This window comes from Ornithodoros turicata, chromosome 3 (genome assembly GCF_037126465.1).
Source record: "Ornithodoros turicata isolate Travis chromosome 3, ASM3712646v1, whole genome shotgun sequence".
NCBI classification, from domain to species: Eukaryota; Metazoa; Arthropoda; class Arachnida; order Ixodida; family Argasidae; genus Ornithodoros; species Ornithodoros turicata.
In genome coordinates, this window is record NC_088203.1 from 78,999,973 (window position 1) to 79,015,098 (window position 15,126).

Here is a 15,126-nt window from a genome sequence, read left to right on the forward strand (position 1 = left end):
TGCGGCAGTTTCGGATCAGCGCGAAATATACCTGTCGTGTTCTATTACTATCATTCATTGATTGCGCTGGGGCCCGCCAGGTGGCGAGCAGCTAGTTGGAGAGGCGACGATAACACATTGCTGGGGTCACGTGACGCACGTTTCCTGCGGACGCCGACCCCGCGATCTCGGGCGGATCTGCCCTTAACAGCTTACGCTGTAATATCACAACACAGACGTCGATACAAATGCAATAAGTCCCGCAGCATCTCAGAAAAGCAAAAGGCCTGCTCATTTTAGACGGAATGTCAGGCATAGCTCGGCGTTTCGTGCCTTCGAAACTCACGATCACAATCATCTGATAAGGCGCGTTCTCGGAGAGTTCGATCATGCCGCACATTAGCGTATTGACCAGATAGCATCACACCCGCTCTGTTTACAAGTGTGATGTTATCCGGTGAGTGCACTAATATACGGCATGGTCGAGCTCACCGATACACCATGTCGACCTTCACGTGAGTCCTTTTTTCGATATCAGCATCGGTAAACGGAACGCTTTCTGGTAATACGAAGTTCTTCTCGACCAATACAACAGATAACGGGGGAAGGGGGGGGGGGTCGTACTGAAGAAAGCGCGAGGTCTGCCTGCGCGACAACAGATAAGATGCGCACTACTGCCCCCCCCCCCCCCTTCCCCCGGATTACGTCAAAGAACATCCCATAACGCATTCTCATGAAAACACGCCCGGATTACCTGATAAACTGCAGCTCGGAATGAAAGAGGGCTCTTTCGTTCGTCGCGTGTCCCTGTCGCCACGTGGAACAAAATATTCCGGATAAACCTAATAAAAATAACCTTCGTCCGCGTATTATGCAAGAGAGAGAAAGCCCGATGATAGAAGAACGACTTCTTGATTCCCAGAGAACATCTGCAGTTTGCACGAAGGAATCATGATGCCAGATCGAATACTACGCCCATGTCGTGTCTCATATAGGCTACTCTTCGCACGTCCACCTCTCTTGGTTTCTTTTACGCTTTTCCTTTTTTTGGGTGTGTTTTCCCACTCATATTCTTTCTTTGTCTTGTACCCGACGAAATATGCGGGAACACCTTCGTCAAATCATCTGGGTTTACAAGAAGTGATTACTGTAATCGGAATGATTTATGAACTAAAAAAGACAGAGAGAGTTAATGTTATAATATTAACTGGAATATTAATGCGCAATATGTTTGAGCATTGCCCGTTCGCCCATCCTCTAGTCTTCAATAGAAAAATACGCCCACTAATCTCCATTTCTCGGGTGTCCTACTACGGAACCGACTCTTCCCGACACATACTCATGGAATCCTACATATTTTTACCCGCTACCGACGCTCTTTTTGCTGCAGAGACGTCTACGATGTGTCTAGATGTATATTGACAATTCACAACCATGTCATTTACATGTGACGTTCGTACGTCGCGACAAAATAGCGTGGGTTGAACACTGTGATTTGAGCGAAGTATGTCGCTAGCAGTGTTCATGTGCGTACTTTGCGTGCATGCAAATCTTCGCATCGTAAACATGGATGATCGAACTCGTTTCCAAGCAAAAACGGCGGCATCCACTTAACGTTAGGACCGGTTAGAACGTTCTGTGCTGCGTGCTGCAGTGGACGAAACAATGCGGGAAAGCACCGAGTCATTAGAACGTGGGAGGAACCGCACAATGAACTCAACACACAATTGGTTCATGTTTTCAGCGATGCAAATGAACGCCACAGGTATCCCCTATACCAGCCACTGTTGTGGCTACCCTCAAGCGATCGGTTGTGGCAAAATCAACATCTTGTCCGAGGTTACATGCCATAGGGCGATATGCGATTTTTCTTATATTTCGTTTTAGCGCTTTCTGACATGTTCCATTCGGCATAAAGTCAACAGTGGAACGTATTTTACCAATGTAATTTATGGAGTTATTCTTACGTGACATGGCAGCCTATTGTATTCCACTGATATATGAGTGCATTCGCATCGACTGAATGATCCTCATTTTTTTTCTTTCAATCATCATCATCATCATCAATGATCCTTAGCATCAGCGTCGTTATGAACACCTTCGAGAGTGGCCAGCGGTAGGATGTACGCGTCATTCTCAAATCTACGTGTTTTACTGCGAGAATATCGGATCCAACGAAGTACTCCAGTCGAAATAAGTTACAAAACGACGCCCAGAAACAGCAATTCCGCTGTTTAGAGAAGGTCTGATTGCTGATCATGGACGCCGCAGATCTTATGGTCACTTTTTTTATTCCGTGTTAGCGCCGCGAAGCAACTGTGGCTATGAGCGGCGTACAGATATGCAGAGATGGAGAGAGGACAGCAGAAAGGAGTGAGAGGGGGGCAGAAGGGGTTAGTTTGCGTCCTGGGCCGACTTTAAGGGGAATTGTGCCGACATTCGTCTTGAAGGTCTTTGGAAAACCCAGGGAAAACCCCAGACAACACAGCCGGTGGTAGGATTCGAACACACCACCTGCCTCTTCAGCACAACATTGGCTACCACGGACGAGCGGGATGCCTTAATCCGCTCGGACATGCCGCTGGTTATGGTCACGTGCATGTCGACGTTTGCAATGACGTGTTATAAGCACCTGTCCAGCATCGAGTTCGTCTGGTACGCTATCGTCTACCGACCGATGCGTGGTAAGGGCACACCGTGGAAGAAATCCTCTCACTGACGGCTCCTTCAACAGGCCGTTGCGAGCTATTCCTTTTATTACTTTCGCCGATTTGCTAAAAAAATATGCGCCATTTGCAAACACACGTAAAAACTTTCCGGTCCCTTTTTAAAGGCCCGAAAATGGCTTCTACGCCCGTCTAGTCGCTGATATGGTATCCACTGTAATAAATGCGGACTGGCAGCTGTAAGAGTATATGAAATCTGATGAAAAATGAGGAGGCAGAAGCCACCGACGAGAGACTTTAATGGGAATTTAATGTATCCTAGCCTGTAGCAGCCGCGATGCACAAGATTCTCTTTAAAAAATTGTAGCGCTGCCGCAAAACGTTCCTCTCTCTCTCTCTTCTTTTTCTCTTCTTTTCTTCGCGTTTAGCACGGAAGGAAAGATGGAGTAGCCCGTCGTAATTGACAAGGCGATGTACGGTGAGCCCTGACAATTCGGGTAAGACCTGCCGGGCTCTGCAAGGAATATCAAGACTTACCCGAGAAAGTTTCTTACGTCTCCGAAGTAATAGGGACATGCGCAATATTAATAACAAAAACAAGGTGTACACGACTATGGCAGTGCGGCATTCCCTATTATCCTGCAACCAGTACCGCTCACAAAGACTCATCCTCCAACACCACTTGCGACAACTTGGCTACCCTAACGTCACTTTGGCCACCCTGCTCGGCCCGGTACTGCACAACCAGGGGGCCGTTACGACTACCCTCTTGAGCTTTCTTCGTGCCACCGACCTCTCGACCAGCCTCTAAGGCTTTTTGTGTGTGTGTGTGTGTGTGTGCGTGTGTGTGTGTGTTCTTTTCTTTCTTTCTTTTCTTTGTTCTTGAAGGAATAGCAAGTCGGCCTACGCCTGACTAACCTTTCCTCCTTTTTTAATAAACATATTCCCCCCACCTTCTGTCGAGATAAAGAAAACAGCGCTGTATAACTCCTGGTTTAGAGTAACCATTGTTCCGACTTCAGAGTTAGCTTCACGAGCTACGCTTGACCATGATCAGAAAGGAGAGCGTTATACACCTGCTTCGCTTCTGTGTGACAGGCACGAGACAAAAGCACGTAGACTGTTGTGTATCAAATGGGTCATCAAGGGACAATTTCCGTTTCACAAACTTCGACTTTGGAGACAACAGTCAGAGAATTATGTTCTGCAAGCGGCAATGGGAGGAGGGATGCCCTCGTAACGGTCTTAAAACACGAGAAAAAAACTTAGGGGGATCTCTCCGGTGTAGAGGTCAAGGAGGTTTTGGGTGTAGAATCTAACTTTGATTACATTGAACGTAATCTAATTTACTTGTTTTAGTTTACCAGTCAAATATTACTGAACTAGTAATAAAAATATAGGTTAATTGCGTTGACTTCATTAGTTTAAACCTACATGAACGATCGGAAAGACGCAAGTTCTACGTCAAAAGAGGTAGGAATCTCAAGAGAAAGTGCTGTCTTTCATTTTCTTTTCTTTTTTTTCGTTCGCTGCATCCACTGAGCGATATTATAATATATTCGATGTGTAAGAGCCCAATGTTCTGCATGCTATACGGAGGCAAAAACAAGGTGCTTGGTAAAGGTAATTTATCTGTTTGAATACCCTACAGCGCCGCTTGGCATTATACCAGGAGAAAGCGACTTGTACAGCGGGTCACAGATTAGCTTTTCAACGGCAGGTACATTAGCGAATACACATCAAAATGGAACACAATGAAAGCAATAAAAACGCGAGATGATGTATTAGCTGTTAGGGAGCATTAACTTGTCTTGCAAAATATTGCGTGTAGAAGTATGTGTAAATCAAAAGAAGGTGCATTACAACAGGCTTCTCCATTGCACATAGTGCTCAACACTAAGTCAGAGCTGCTTATACCTAAGTACTGGTAGGAGCAAGCACCTTCCTCGGTGATCAACCACCGCTTTGAATAAATGCACATAGATACATTCGGATGCAATTATGATAAACAGGACGTTTCACTTTACGTGATAAAAAATCGTATTAAAATATCTACTTGTCTGAACGTTATGGGGTAAAAGCTAATTATCTCGGGGGAAATTTTGCCCTGACTTCTCGTTACCTTTATCAAATTTAATTCGCGTTAAACTGAGTTGCCCCAATTGATCTCCGAAATTTGCCATGACAACCTCACGTTTCTTTTTTTTTTTCTTTTTTTTTATTACAGAAATCGGAAGCACACTTCGGATTTACCCCATTGCATTGCGAAATATATTTCCTGCTACTTTGGTAATAGCTAAAAAAAGGGGGGGGGGGAAATATCGTTTCGAGGCGCGGAAATTGTCGAGCAAGCTCAGTTCCCCGTCAAGTTAATGCAACATGCGGCGGAGGCAAAACGGTCACCCGCCCCTTCCTGTTTCCCTCTCGCTCTTCTTTCAAATAACTTTGCGTTGCAACCACGCTGCTGGGAAAAGGGAAAGTGGGCAAAAGGGGAAAGTGTGAGGGCAGGTACATGGCCTCCTCGCATCGCTTCTCGAGATCTGGGCGCGGCTGCAAATAGACGACTTCAGAAAATCCCAGAGAGCTTAGCGCCGCCTTGAACTATGGGAACTTGCATATCAGAAAGGAAGGGAAGGTTTCCCAACGATTTCGATTTCTCCTCTGTCGGCCCATTATCCACGAGGTGTCAAGATCAGCAAAAACGGAACGTAAAGCCATGAGTAAAAACTTGCAGCCAAAGAGAGGGCGGAGACACAACAACACAACAGCGGGAACTGCAGTGTTGTGTCGGAACTGTTGTGTTTCCGTCCTCTCTTTGGCTGCAAGTTTTTACTCGTGGCTATGTACCAACTACCCCAAATTTCTACCTTGGTGAAACGTAAAGGACTGTTCTCCCTTCCTAATGACAGTAATCTCCCAGGAAGCAACGCGTGCGCAAGGAGCGCTGGGATTTCCTGAAATCGTCTATTTGCGCGCCACGAAACGACGGTTTTCGCAATTGCTTTTAAATATTATCATTGTAATAGTGTTTTTTGCAGCAAAATATGTATTTTGCAGCAGCGAAAAGTGTTCAGCTCTGCCTCGGCGTCCCGCCGGCAACCTCCAACCTCGCAGCTATTGCTGAAGCTAGAGAGCCACCTATATCTGTGTAGTGGATGACCGAATCCCTCAGGCATTATACACGTTTGCTGTCTCGACATGTCAAGCACCCGCTGGCCCGCTGAATTCGTACGCGATCAAGGTCGAGCATTCACCAAGCTCTGAGGCCCTACTTCCATGAAATACCTCTGTTCAAGCCTCTGCCTACATCTCCCATTCCCAAGTCAAAGAAGGACACTACAGCGCCTGTTGTAATTCAGCTCGCACGGGATGGTGGTAGCTCAGTACTCCGTACTCCAACATATATTTACAGATGCGTCCACATCACAAGAGTTGTCGCCTTGCGCATTCGTCGTTCCGTCCTCGGGAGATCACCGTGTGATCCATCTCTCTCACAGGACGTCCTTAACTGCGTCACAGCTCTACGCCATCGAGGAAGCTCTCCTATACATAGCATCAAAAGAAACCCCGACTTCAGGGGTTGTTTTCTCTGACTCTGGCCTCAAAACAATGCAAGGTTCAACGAAATCCTCACTTGCGCATGTCGTCTACTGTGTTGTCACAGCACACAATTCTGCAGAAACAAAAAGTCGATCATCCAGTGAATCCCAGGGCACTGCGGTATCGGTGGAAATGAGAAGGCGGGCCAGGCTGCTCGAATTGCTCACCATAACAGAAAGGCTCATGAAATCTACTTCACGCAATCTGACGCAAATTACTTACTTGCCACCCTACGTAACGCTTCTCTAAGACCATGTGGACAGGCCACGTCATGAATCACTCGTTCCTCGTGCGAATCGACCCCAGCTGCACCCACTGTCTCCCATCGAAGATGCAAATGCCCTTAGAGTCCGTCATCCATCCCCTGCAACTCAACGTCCCGCTAGCAGTAGGGTTACTTCATAAGATAGGTGTCGTTGGATCGCCGAACTGTCCAACTTGCGGAACCGTGGGGAACACGGAGCACGTGCTGGTCGCCTGCCGACGCTTCGACTCTAGTCGGCAAAGACTGAAGAACACCCTTGCTAAATTTGACGACCGACCTTTTAGTGTTGAGAAGGTACTGGGGAGCTGGCCAAAACAGCACCAACAACCTGCGCTGTGCACCCTGGCGAACTACCTCAAGGACATACGTGCTGAAGTAATCTTTCAAATCACTCGATGCTTTCACACATCAAGCGTCATGCAACAGCTGGTCGCACCAGTGCCATCTGCGTTTCCATTTTTTTTTTCTACTTCTAATCTAATCTAGAATGGGGTAAATCCGGCATGCTCTCTCTGCTTCCGTCAAAAAAACGTGAGGTTGGCTTGGCAAATTTCGGAGTTATACTAGGAAAATTGAAATTCTCGCGAATTAAATTTTGAGAAGTAATGGCGAAATCTCCCTGGCACAAATAGCGTTGACCCCTTCATGTTCAGACAAGTAGATATTTAATACGATTTTTTATCACGTTAGGTGGAACACCCCATAATGGACACAAAGAACTGTAGTTCTGTTTTCTCTGTGGTTCTGTGTGGTATGCCTACTCTCCAAGCATGAAGGGGTATTTAGTGCATTGGTTGTGTGTCATTTGTATTGGTTTGTAACACTTCTCTTCTTTTTCCTTCTTTTGGATGAAAGCCGCTGCGGGGAGGAGGAGCTTCCACGCCAGAACGAGTCAAGGTAAGTCTCTTCACTCGCTCACAACCCCCCCCCCCCCCCCCCCCCCAATGAGACTCCGTTCACAGTCGCCTTATACGGTATAATGAACGGAGGTAACGGCGACTCGAATGAAGAATACAAAAAAAAAAAAATCAAATTGTAGATTTTTCTCTCATGTTACATCTAATTCTACAGAAACACTGAATACAAGAAGGTAAATGGTAGACGATATCTGGGAATACACGTGATGAAAGTTCCTACATTTGCATTTAGTTCCCTTGCGGTGTATTTTCACCAGAATGTAACTAGATAAACTAGAAAAGAAGAACTTGTTCTCGGGTAAATCCATGTACTACTAGTCTGGCCTTATACCTTTTACTTCCGTTACTTTCGTTCTTTATACGAAAGACCCATTTGCTTTTCACCACTTTCATCCCTTCTTTTCTGGGAACTCTTTCCCATGTGCACATTTCTTCATGGTAGCTTAACTCTTCATTCAATGGCTCGTTGTCATTTCTTGCGGTCTGGTGAGGATACGGCCTCTACGAAACGCTGCGGTTCATTTGGGGTTTCGTTAGCTTGGCGACAGTAGTCCGGCTTTATTGGATCTATGGCCAACCGGTCTGATTTTTTACGCAGGTTCTTGGACTTTCGACCCTCAATGTCGTTTTACGGGTCCCTGATGTCGCATTCGGATGCGGTTTATTTATTTATTTATTTATTTCTGAATACTGCGGGCGCCACCAGGCGCCATAGCAGGAGTGGGATACAAGTACGCAATTTTACGGTGCTCAGAGTAGGTGTAATAAATTTCGCACAATCATAAAAACACTACACACTTGAATTAGAACACACACTAGAATAAAAGAAAACTACACACCTGTGCAACAATATATAGAGAACTAGACGCATAATAACACAACATCAAAGGCAGTAGAGAAATAGATGAAAAGTTGCAGAGCCAGCTGGGATGTATTAGTCACTTTTAAAGTAATGATCTAACATGTTTGCGAACTTATCATATTTATCCGCGTTACAAATGTCAGCTGGCAATTTATTCCAGTCAGCTATCGTGTTTGGTAAAAAGGAGAACTTAAATGTGTCAGTTCTGCATCTGATCTCTTTCAATGTCAAAGGATGCCGGTCACGAAGCGAGAATGGGTCTTGAAGCTGAATTTTGGATTTCAAAGAGCTTTGAACTTCATTACGAAGTATTAAATATAAGAACTTTAGCCTCTCCTTTGAGCTACGGATCTCAATTGACTCTAACTTTGCCTGTTGGCACATAATTGTTGGAGATTCTGCTCTTCTATATCTGTTAAAAATGAACCGAGCAGCAAGGCGCTGTATTTTTTCTAGCTCTTGTTTTAAGGTTACTAAATGGGGATCCCAGATGACTTTTGCGTACAATAACACAGGCAAAACAAGTGTCCTATAAGACAATAAACGCACTTCAGCCGTCGCAAGACTCTGTGACCTCCTTAGGTAAAACAGTTTGTTTCTAGCTTTTGTAGTGACATGTTGTACATGGTGATTCCACCTAAGGTCGCTAGAGATAACAACACCCAAGTATTTATAGCGGTCTACTTTATCTATTCGATTGCCCTGGAGATAGTACTCCGTTTGAAATGCGGTTTTCTTCCGGGTGACAGTTTGTAGTTCTTCGTGGCATATTGTCAATGGAATCGTATTCGAATCCTCAACGACACTTTGTTGCCGAAGTTCTAATCCTCGTCTGTCTTCCCAAAAGAAAGGTTTTCTTCTGAAGAACACTTTGACTTTTGAGAGCTATACCCCACTGACGTGCTCATGTGGGGTAGTTGGTATATATTAGATACAAACGAACACAGCCGAAGACGAGGGACGAAGACTTGATGCTACAACTGCTTACTGGCAACTGACAGAAATTTTAATGCGAAAGGGCAGGGAAAAAACACACACACACAAGGAGAGGTGACAAGAAAACTCACTCCTTGACTTCTTAGGGCGGTCTAACAGCGCGTGTAGCACACAGAGCTAATCTCTTGTGGCGATAAGTCAATTGAAGGTTGGCTCACGCCTTCCCAAGTGTTGATATCATGCAAGCCTCGACTATCTCACGCGTACTTTGTTTCGCAAACATTGCTTCTATAGTTGTTCTCTGAAACATGGGAGAGAACCCACAGGTTTTACAATGTATTGCCAAGTGTCCACGGGTGTAGTGTTCTTCACTAAGCGAGCGTGTTCGCGAAGGCGGTCCTTTACGCATCTACCTGTCTGACCAACATATGTCCTATCGCACGATAGCGGAACGTTATAAACCACAGCCTCCTTGCAGTCAACATAATTGTTCTTGTGGTTAACATTACACCCTCTCTTTTCGCAGTCCTGGTTCACTTTTGCGCACACACATCTCATCCTGCCCATTGTGCCTTGGGGTAGTGGGCCGCACCTCATGTGGCGTATTTCCCCTTTCATCATCATTAGTTTATCTGTTGTTGTTGCGTAGAGGAAGACGAGTTTTATGTAGGCGCTGTAAACACAACTGGTACCTCGTATCTTGTTGCAACCTATTTTAAATTGTACCCGAGCCTGTGGATGCAAGAAACTCGAATAGGTATTATTCCCTCAGGCTTTCTGTCAGTTGTCAGTAAGCAGTTGTAGCGTCAAGTCTTCGTCCCTCGTCTTTGGCTGTGTTCTTTTGTATCTAAGCGATACAAAAGAGCCCTGTCGGTCATCACTGTAGCCTATAAAGATGCAGGACTTGCTTCGTGAATCCTGCATCGCAGCTGTGAGGGCACCGATGCGTTGGCGATACAACCGAAGCCTTTGAAGTAACTCAAAAACTGTTTTGGCCCGGACCAAATTTCCTCGGGTACCATGCCATTTAGTATTTGCTTAGCGCAACGATTTTTAACGGACACTTCATTGCTTCAGCCCAGAATTTTTCGGGCGAGTTTGAGTGACGTAGTAGCGTCCGTCCCGTTTCAAGAACGGTTCAGCCAGCTAAGCAACACCATTTTGTTTTGGAGAATAGGTAACGGTCCTTTCATGCACAATGCCTTCCTTCCTGAAGAACTATTGTAATTGCTTGCCTATGAATTCTCCGCCCTATCTGTTCGTATTCATTTGGCCTTGTGCCCAGTTTGGGGTTCTGCCATGCGTACCAAGACTTAGAATAGAATAGAATAGAAATAGAAAGAACAAAAATGGAAACGTAGGACGCACTGGTGCGACTAAGGCTTATATCTCTTCAGCTGCCTCGTCCTTGTGCTTGAGAAAACGAACAAATATTTTTCGGCTGTGGTCGTCGACGATTGTGAGAAAAAATCTGTTCCCACCTATAGAAGCTTCGTGAAAAGGACCGCAAATATCCATGTGAACAAGTTCCAGCGTCTCGTCTCGTCGATCTCCTACGTTCGAGAATGAGCTGCGCGGTTGTTTTCCGTGGAGGCAATTGATGCAGGGAATGATATCTCCAGTCATGTTTGGGAGTCCCCTAACAGTATTCATGCGTTGCATCTCACTCAACGTCGAGTAGTTGACGTGTCCCATACGCTTGTGCGACAAATTCTTCAAGCCTTCTTTACATGTGCGGGCATGCTCCGGGCCGCGATAACCTTCGCGTGCAACTTGTAAATGCCGTATCTGTCTTCAGCGCTGAAAAGAAGCTGCTCTTCGCAATAGACTTTGCGCAGGCCGTCGCGAAAGGGACCCGTAAACCCATATTGCGCCAGTTTGGACACAGAGATAAGGTTATCAGCCATCCCTGGTACATGGAGCACGCTCCTCGCTGTCAAGGAGTTCACTCTCCTTCCAATCGTGACTTCGACTTTAACGTCGCCGACCCCCAGTGTTTCCATTAGTCGTCCGTCTGCGAGTGCGACTTTACTCTGCTCGTTGTAATTCCAAAGCACGTTCAGGGGTCCTGTCCTGTGACTACTTGCTCCAGAGTCGACTGTCCAACTGTCGTGGGATTCATTATTTTCGCTGGTACCGAAGGCATATAAGGCTTCGTGAGCCTTGCGTTGCGTTCTTCTTCAGATTCTAGTGGAAGAAAGAAAGAAAGAATTTGGAGTTTCCGTCGTGAGACAACTGAGATCATGAGCGACGCCACAGCGGTCGGGCTGTGGATTGCTTTTGCCCACCTGAGGGTTCTTTAACGTGCGATGAAAGCTCATCACACGGCACCCCGTATTTAACGTTCCTCGCGGAAGACGGCGTGTCTAAGCAACTTGTACCCTGCCACCAAGTTGCTGGCGTCCTCGGCCGGGTTCGAACCTGCGATCTCGGAATCAGTTGGCGAACACGCTACCGACTGAGCCATCGAGGCCGGTTCTAGTGGAGGAAAAACGTGGCTGCTCTTTGGCGCACTGCCAAACGCCAGTACTATAGCATTGCAGCAGATGAAGGAAGGCGAATTCAGTTTGGATACGAAAGAAGCATACTTTCGGGAGCTTTAGCAGATCGGCAACAGTCTATGGTGAAAGATGAAAGTCACTGAAAAGGTTAGCTAGCTGTAGGACTCAAACCCACATCTTCTGCATTGCCGGTCCAGGGCTCTACCAATTGAGCTAAGAGTGGCTGGTTTGTCCCTTCAGATGACGCACCCTGGAAGTCGATGAGAAGGCGTGTTAGCATAGCTCAATTGGTAGATCCCTGGACCGGCAATCCAGAAGATGTGGGTTCGAGTCCTACAGCTAGCTAACCTTTTCAGTGACTTTCATCTTTCATCGTTAATTTCCTAGGCAGATTGAGTCTCTGTATGTATTTGTCCCTTCTATGTTGTTGCAGCCTCAGAACATCAATTCTTTCATGTTGAACACTCTATGGAAACGACACGACAAATGAAGCTGTCAAATCAAAGATCAGCAACGCAATGTAAATCGATTGACTTATCATATTTTCCCAAGCGTTAACGTGAGAACTTCCCACCTGCTAAAACTCGGTATTCATTCCTCAGGCCATAAGAACCTGAACGCACCACCATTACACGATCACTCGGACGATTCCTCGTCGTCTGGGTGATTTCAAGTCTAGCAATGCAGATGATGGGTTCGTAGATACTGCAGTAGGATATGTAGTCCATCTAGCGCAAACTAGCATGTACTTCTCGCGAACACGCGGTCTGTCGTTGCGCCGTTGCGTGTGGTCGGCACATTCACATCACCCACGATGTCCAAGTTGAACGTCTCCTTCATATAGTCGATATCCAACCCATTGTTGTCGTCCCTGACGTTAATGTTAAAGTCTCCACGCACAATGAGCGTCACGTCGGTACGGTGCACCGTTTTTACCTCGGTAAAGTTTAGTTGCGTTTTAGGAGCTCGCGGCAGGAGATTCCAAGTGAGGAAGAATTTGATGTCGTCTCGTGAAACGTTTGGCGAGAGGCAGACAGCGACAATGGTGGTTTTACGACCATTGATAGTGCTCTCGATTGTGCACACGTCTCCCGCTTCTCCATTCGTTTTGATGGGGAGATGCCATGGAGTGACCGCACTGTTCCCTTGCTTCCCGTAAAGTACGACACCAGCCGCTCTGCTCTCTTGGCGGATGCGGAACGACACGCACCCGCATCCGCCTATCTCACACGAATCATCAGTCCACGTTTCCGTCAACCCCAGCACGCGCACCTTCGTAAGAATTGCATTACCCTGAACGTCCATTATGCGTGCCCACAAAATCTGAACGTTCGCTACGGCCATGCTCAGAGTGACGATCATGCCAGGAGAGCTTGTTTTCGGCATCTTCGACCGACTCGAGGAACTTCTTCTCTGCGCATCGCGTGACGGTATCGAGCCTCTGGCGCTCCAGTCTTCGAAACTCGTCGTGTAGATGCTTGTCTGCGTTGCGCAAGGCGTGATAGAACATGAAGTCTCCGTAAACATTAATGATGTACAGGACATCAATGCTAGACACTTGTGACAAAGCAACTTAGACGAGGTGTTGCAGTTGTGACTTGCTATAGGTGTGCACTACCTTGTTGTAGATAGCACCTTGCAGTTTATGAATGGTCATGGTGTTGGCCTAGACGGGAGGGAAGTGAATACGGTTGCAGGCGTTCTTTTTATTTTTAATTTTTCTTCTTTTTTTTTACATTACGATGGTGACCGTCCTCAGGTTGATGGGAACCCCGTCCGTACTGAGACAAGGGTTGATGGCACGTAGCGAGGCGGCCTTGATTTTAGCGGTGCGACCCGTTACGACGCCAACACACCGGAGCCATAGACGGACGATACGACCTACTCCATCGTTTTCGGTGATTTTGAGAGTCCCCATCGAACGAATAACGATGCCGTCTTGCACATCCACATTTGCCGTTGTCACGTCGTTTGCACTGTAACTCCGTGGTGTCGGGCGATATTGATGACACAGCGAAGTCACGCAGTCAGGGAGTTTCAGCAGGTCGCCAAGCAGTATACGAAAACGATAAAATAAAGTTAGCTGTCAAAACAAAAATCCTTAAGATGGTGCCAGCCGCTTCAAAGAAATAAGGGCTTATCGTGTTTTAGGAACCGCTATCATGAAGAGTCCTTCCAATCTCCTAAATCCCCGCCCGCCGAAGTGTTTGTTATCAGCCGAGGCCAATAAAGAAACAAACGAAGGGGGAGATAACGCATCGCAAGAGTGAAAGTGTCCCTCTACAATGACGCTACACTTCCGACGCGTTGGTGGTGCCAATTTTCTCAATTTTTTTCTTTTTTCATTCACTTCACTTCACACTTCCGACGCCCAAAAGTGCGTTAAGGAAATGCCATCGCATTTAAAAGCGAAATCACTGTTCACAGAGCCGAAGTTGCGTCCCGTGTAATGTTCAGCATTCACACGGTGCCGGAATATCGGAAATGGCGTACTGCGCACTTAGCAGCCAACACTTACCAGATGACACTTAGCAGACGAAACTTAGCAGATGACACCGTCTGCGTCGCTTCCTGTCGTCTGCCGCAGAATGTCTTGTGGCTGTGTCACAGGGTATTCCCCACGATTAGCAGTGTACGGGAAGACACGTGCGCACAAAACGTGCGCCGCACACAAAAAAGGCTCGAGCCCTTCGCTTTCTGCAAATCGGGGGGGGGGGGGGGGATAAGGATGTCATTCTGTGCAATCATTGGCCTTCAGCGCTGTATGCGGTAAAATTCTTTTCTAAGAGCGTAGATTTTTTTTTGTGATTTCGTGTTAGCGCTGCGAAGCAACTATGGCTATGAGCGGTGTAGAGATGTGGGCAGATGGAAAGAGGACAGCAGGAAGGAGTACGGAAGAAGTGGTTAGCATGCGTCCTGGGCCGACCTCAGGAGAAACTGTGCTGTCATTCGTCTGGAATGTCTACCCGAAAACCCAGCGAAAGTCTCAAACAGCACAGCCGGTGGTAGAATTTGAATGGAGCACCTCCCAGTCTTCAGCACGACCTACGAGTGTAGAAAGGAAGATGGGGTAACCAGTCACTTGGCGCCTCTCACGGGTTTCTGGAGTAGGCGACAGTGTTCCCGTCACTGTCATTTGGAGATAATCCTCCGGTTCCGAGGACCATAAACAAAGGTTTAGAGCGCGCAAATGTAATTTACGCAGATATCCCGAAGTTTCTGAGAAGCACAAACTTTACATCGATAACGCATACGCGGAGCTCACCAATGTGCCCTAAAATTGACTTCCCTTAATAGGAACTAACGACCACATGGTCGCTAATCAATACAACTTAAAAAGGGCTAGAGATGCATCTGGCCACAGAGGGCTGATTGAGCGGCTCTGAAAGAGGGTGCTGTT

General features: G+C 46.7%; 1 protein-coding gene across 2 annotated transcripts in view; it reads left to right on the plus strand.

Moving 5' to 3' along the window:
• Positions 1–15,126, plus strand: part of LOC135388686 (ras-specific guanine nucleotide-releasing factor 2-like) — a 457,533-nt gene that overhangs the window by 309,787 nt on the left and 132,620 nt on the right. For both annotated transcript variants that reach the window (XM_064618396.1, XM_064618397.1), the window contains exon 2: positions 7,366–7,407. In XM_064618396.1, the coding sequence (XP_064474466.1) occupies positions 7,366–7,407 (42 nt within the window). The remainder of the gene's footprint in view (positions 1–7,365; positions 7,408–15,126) is intronic.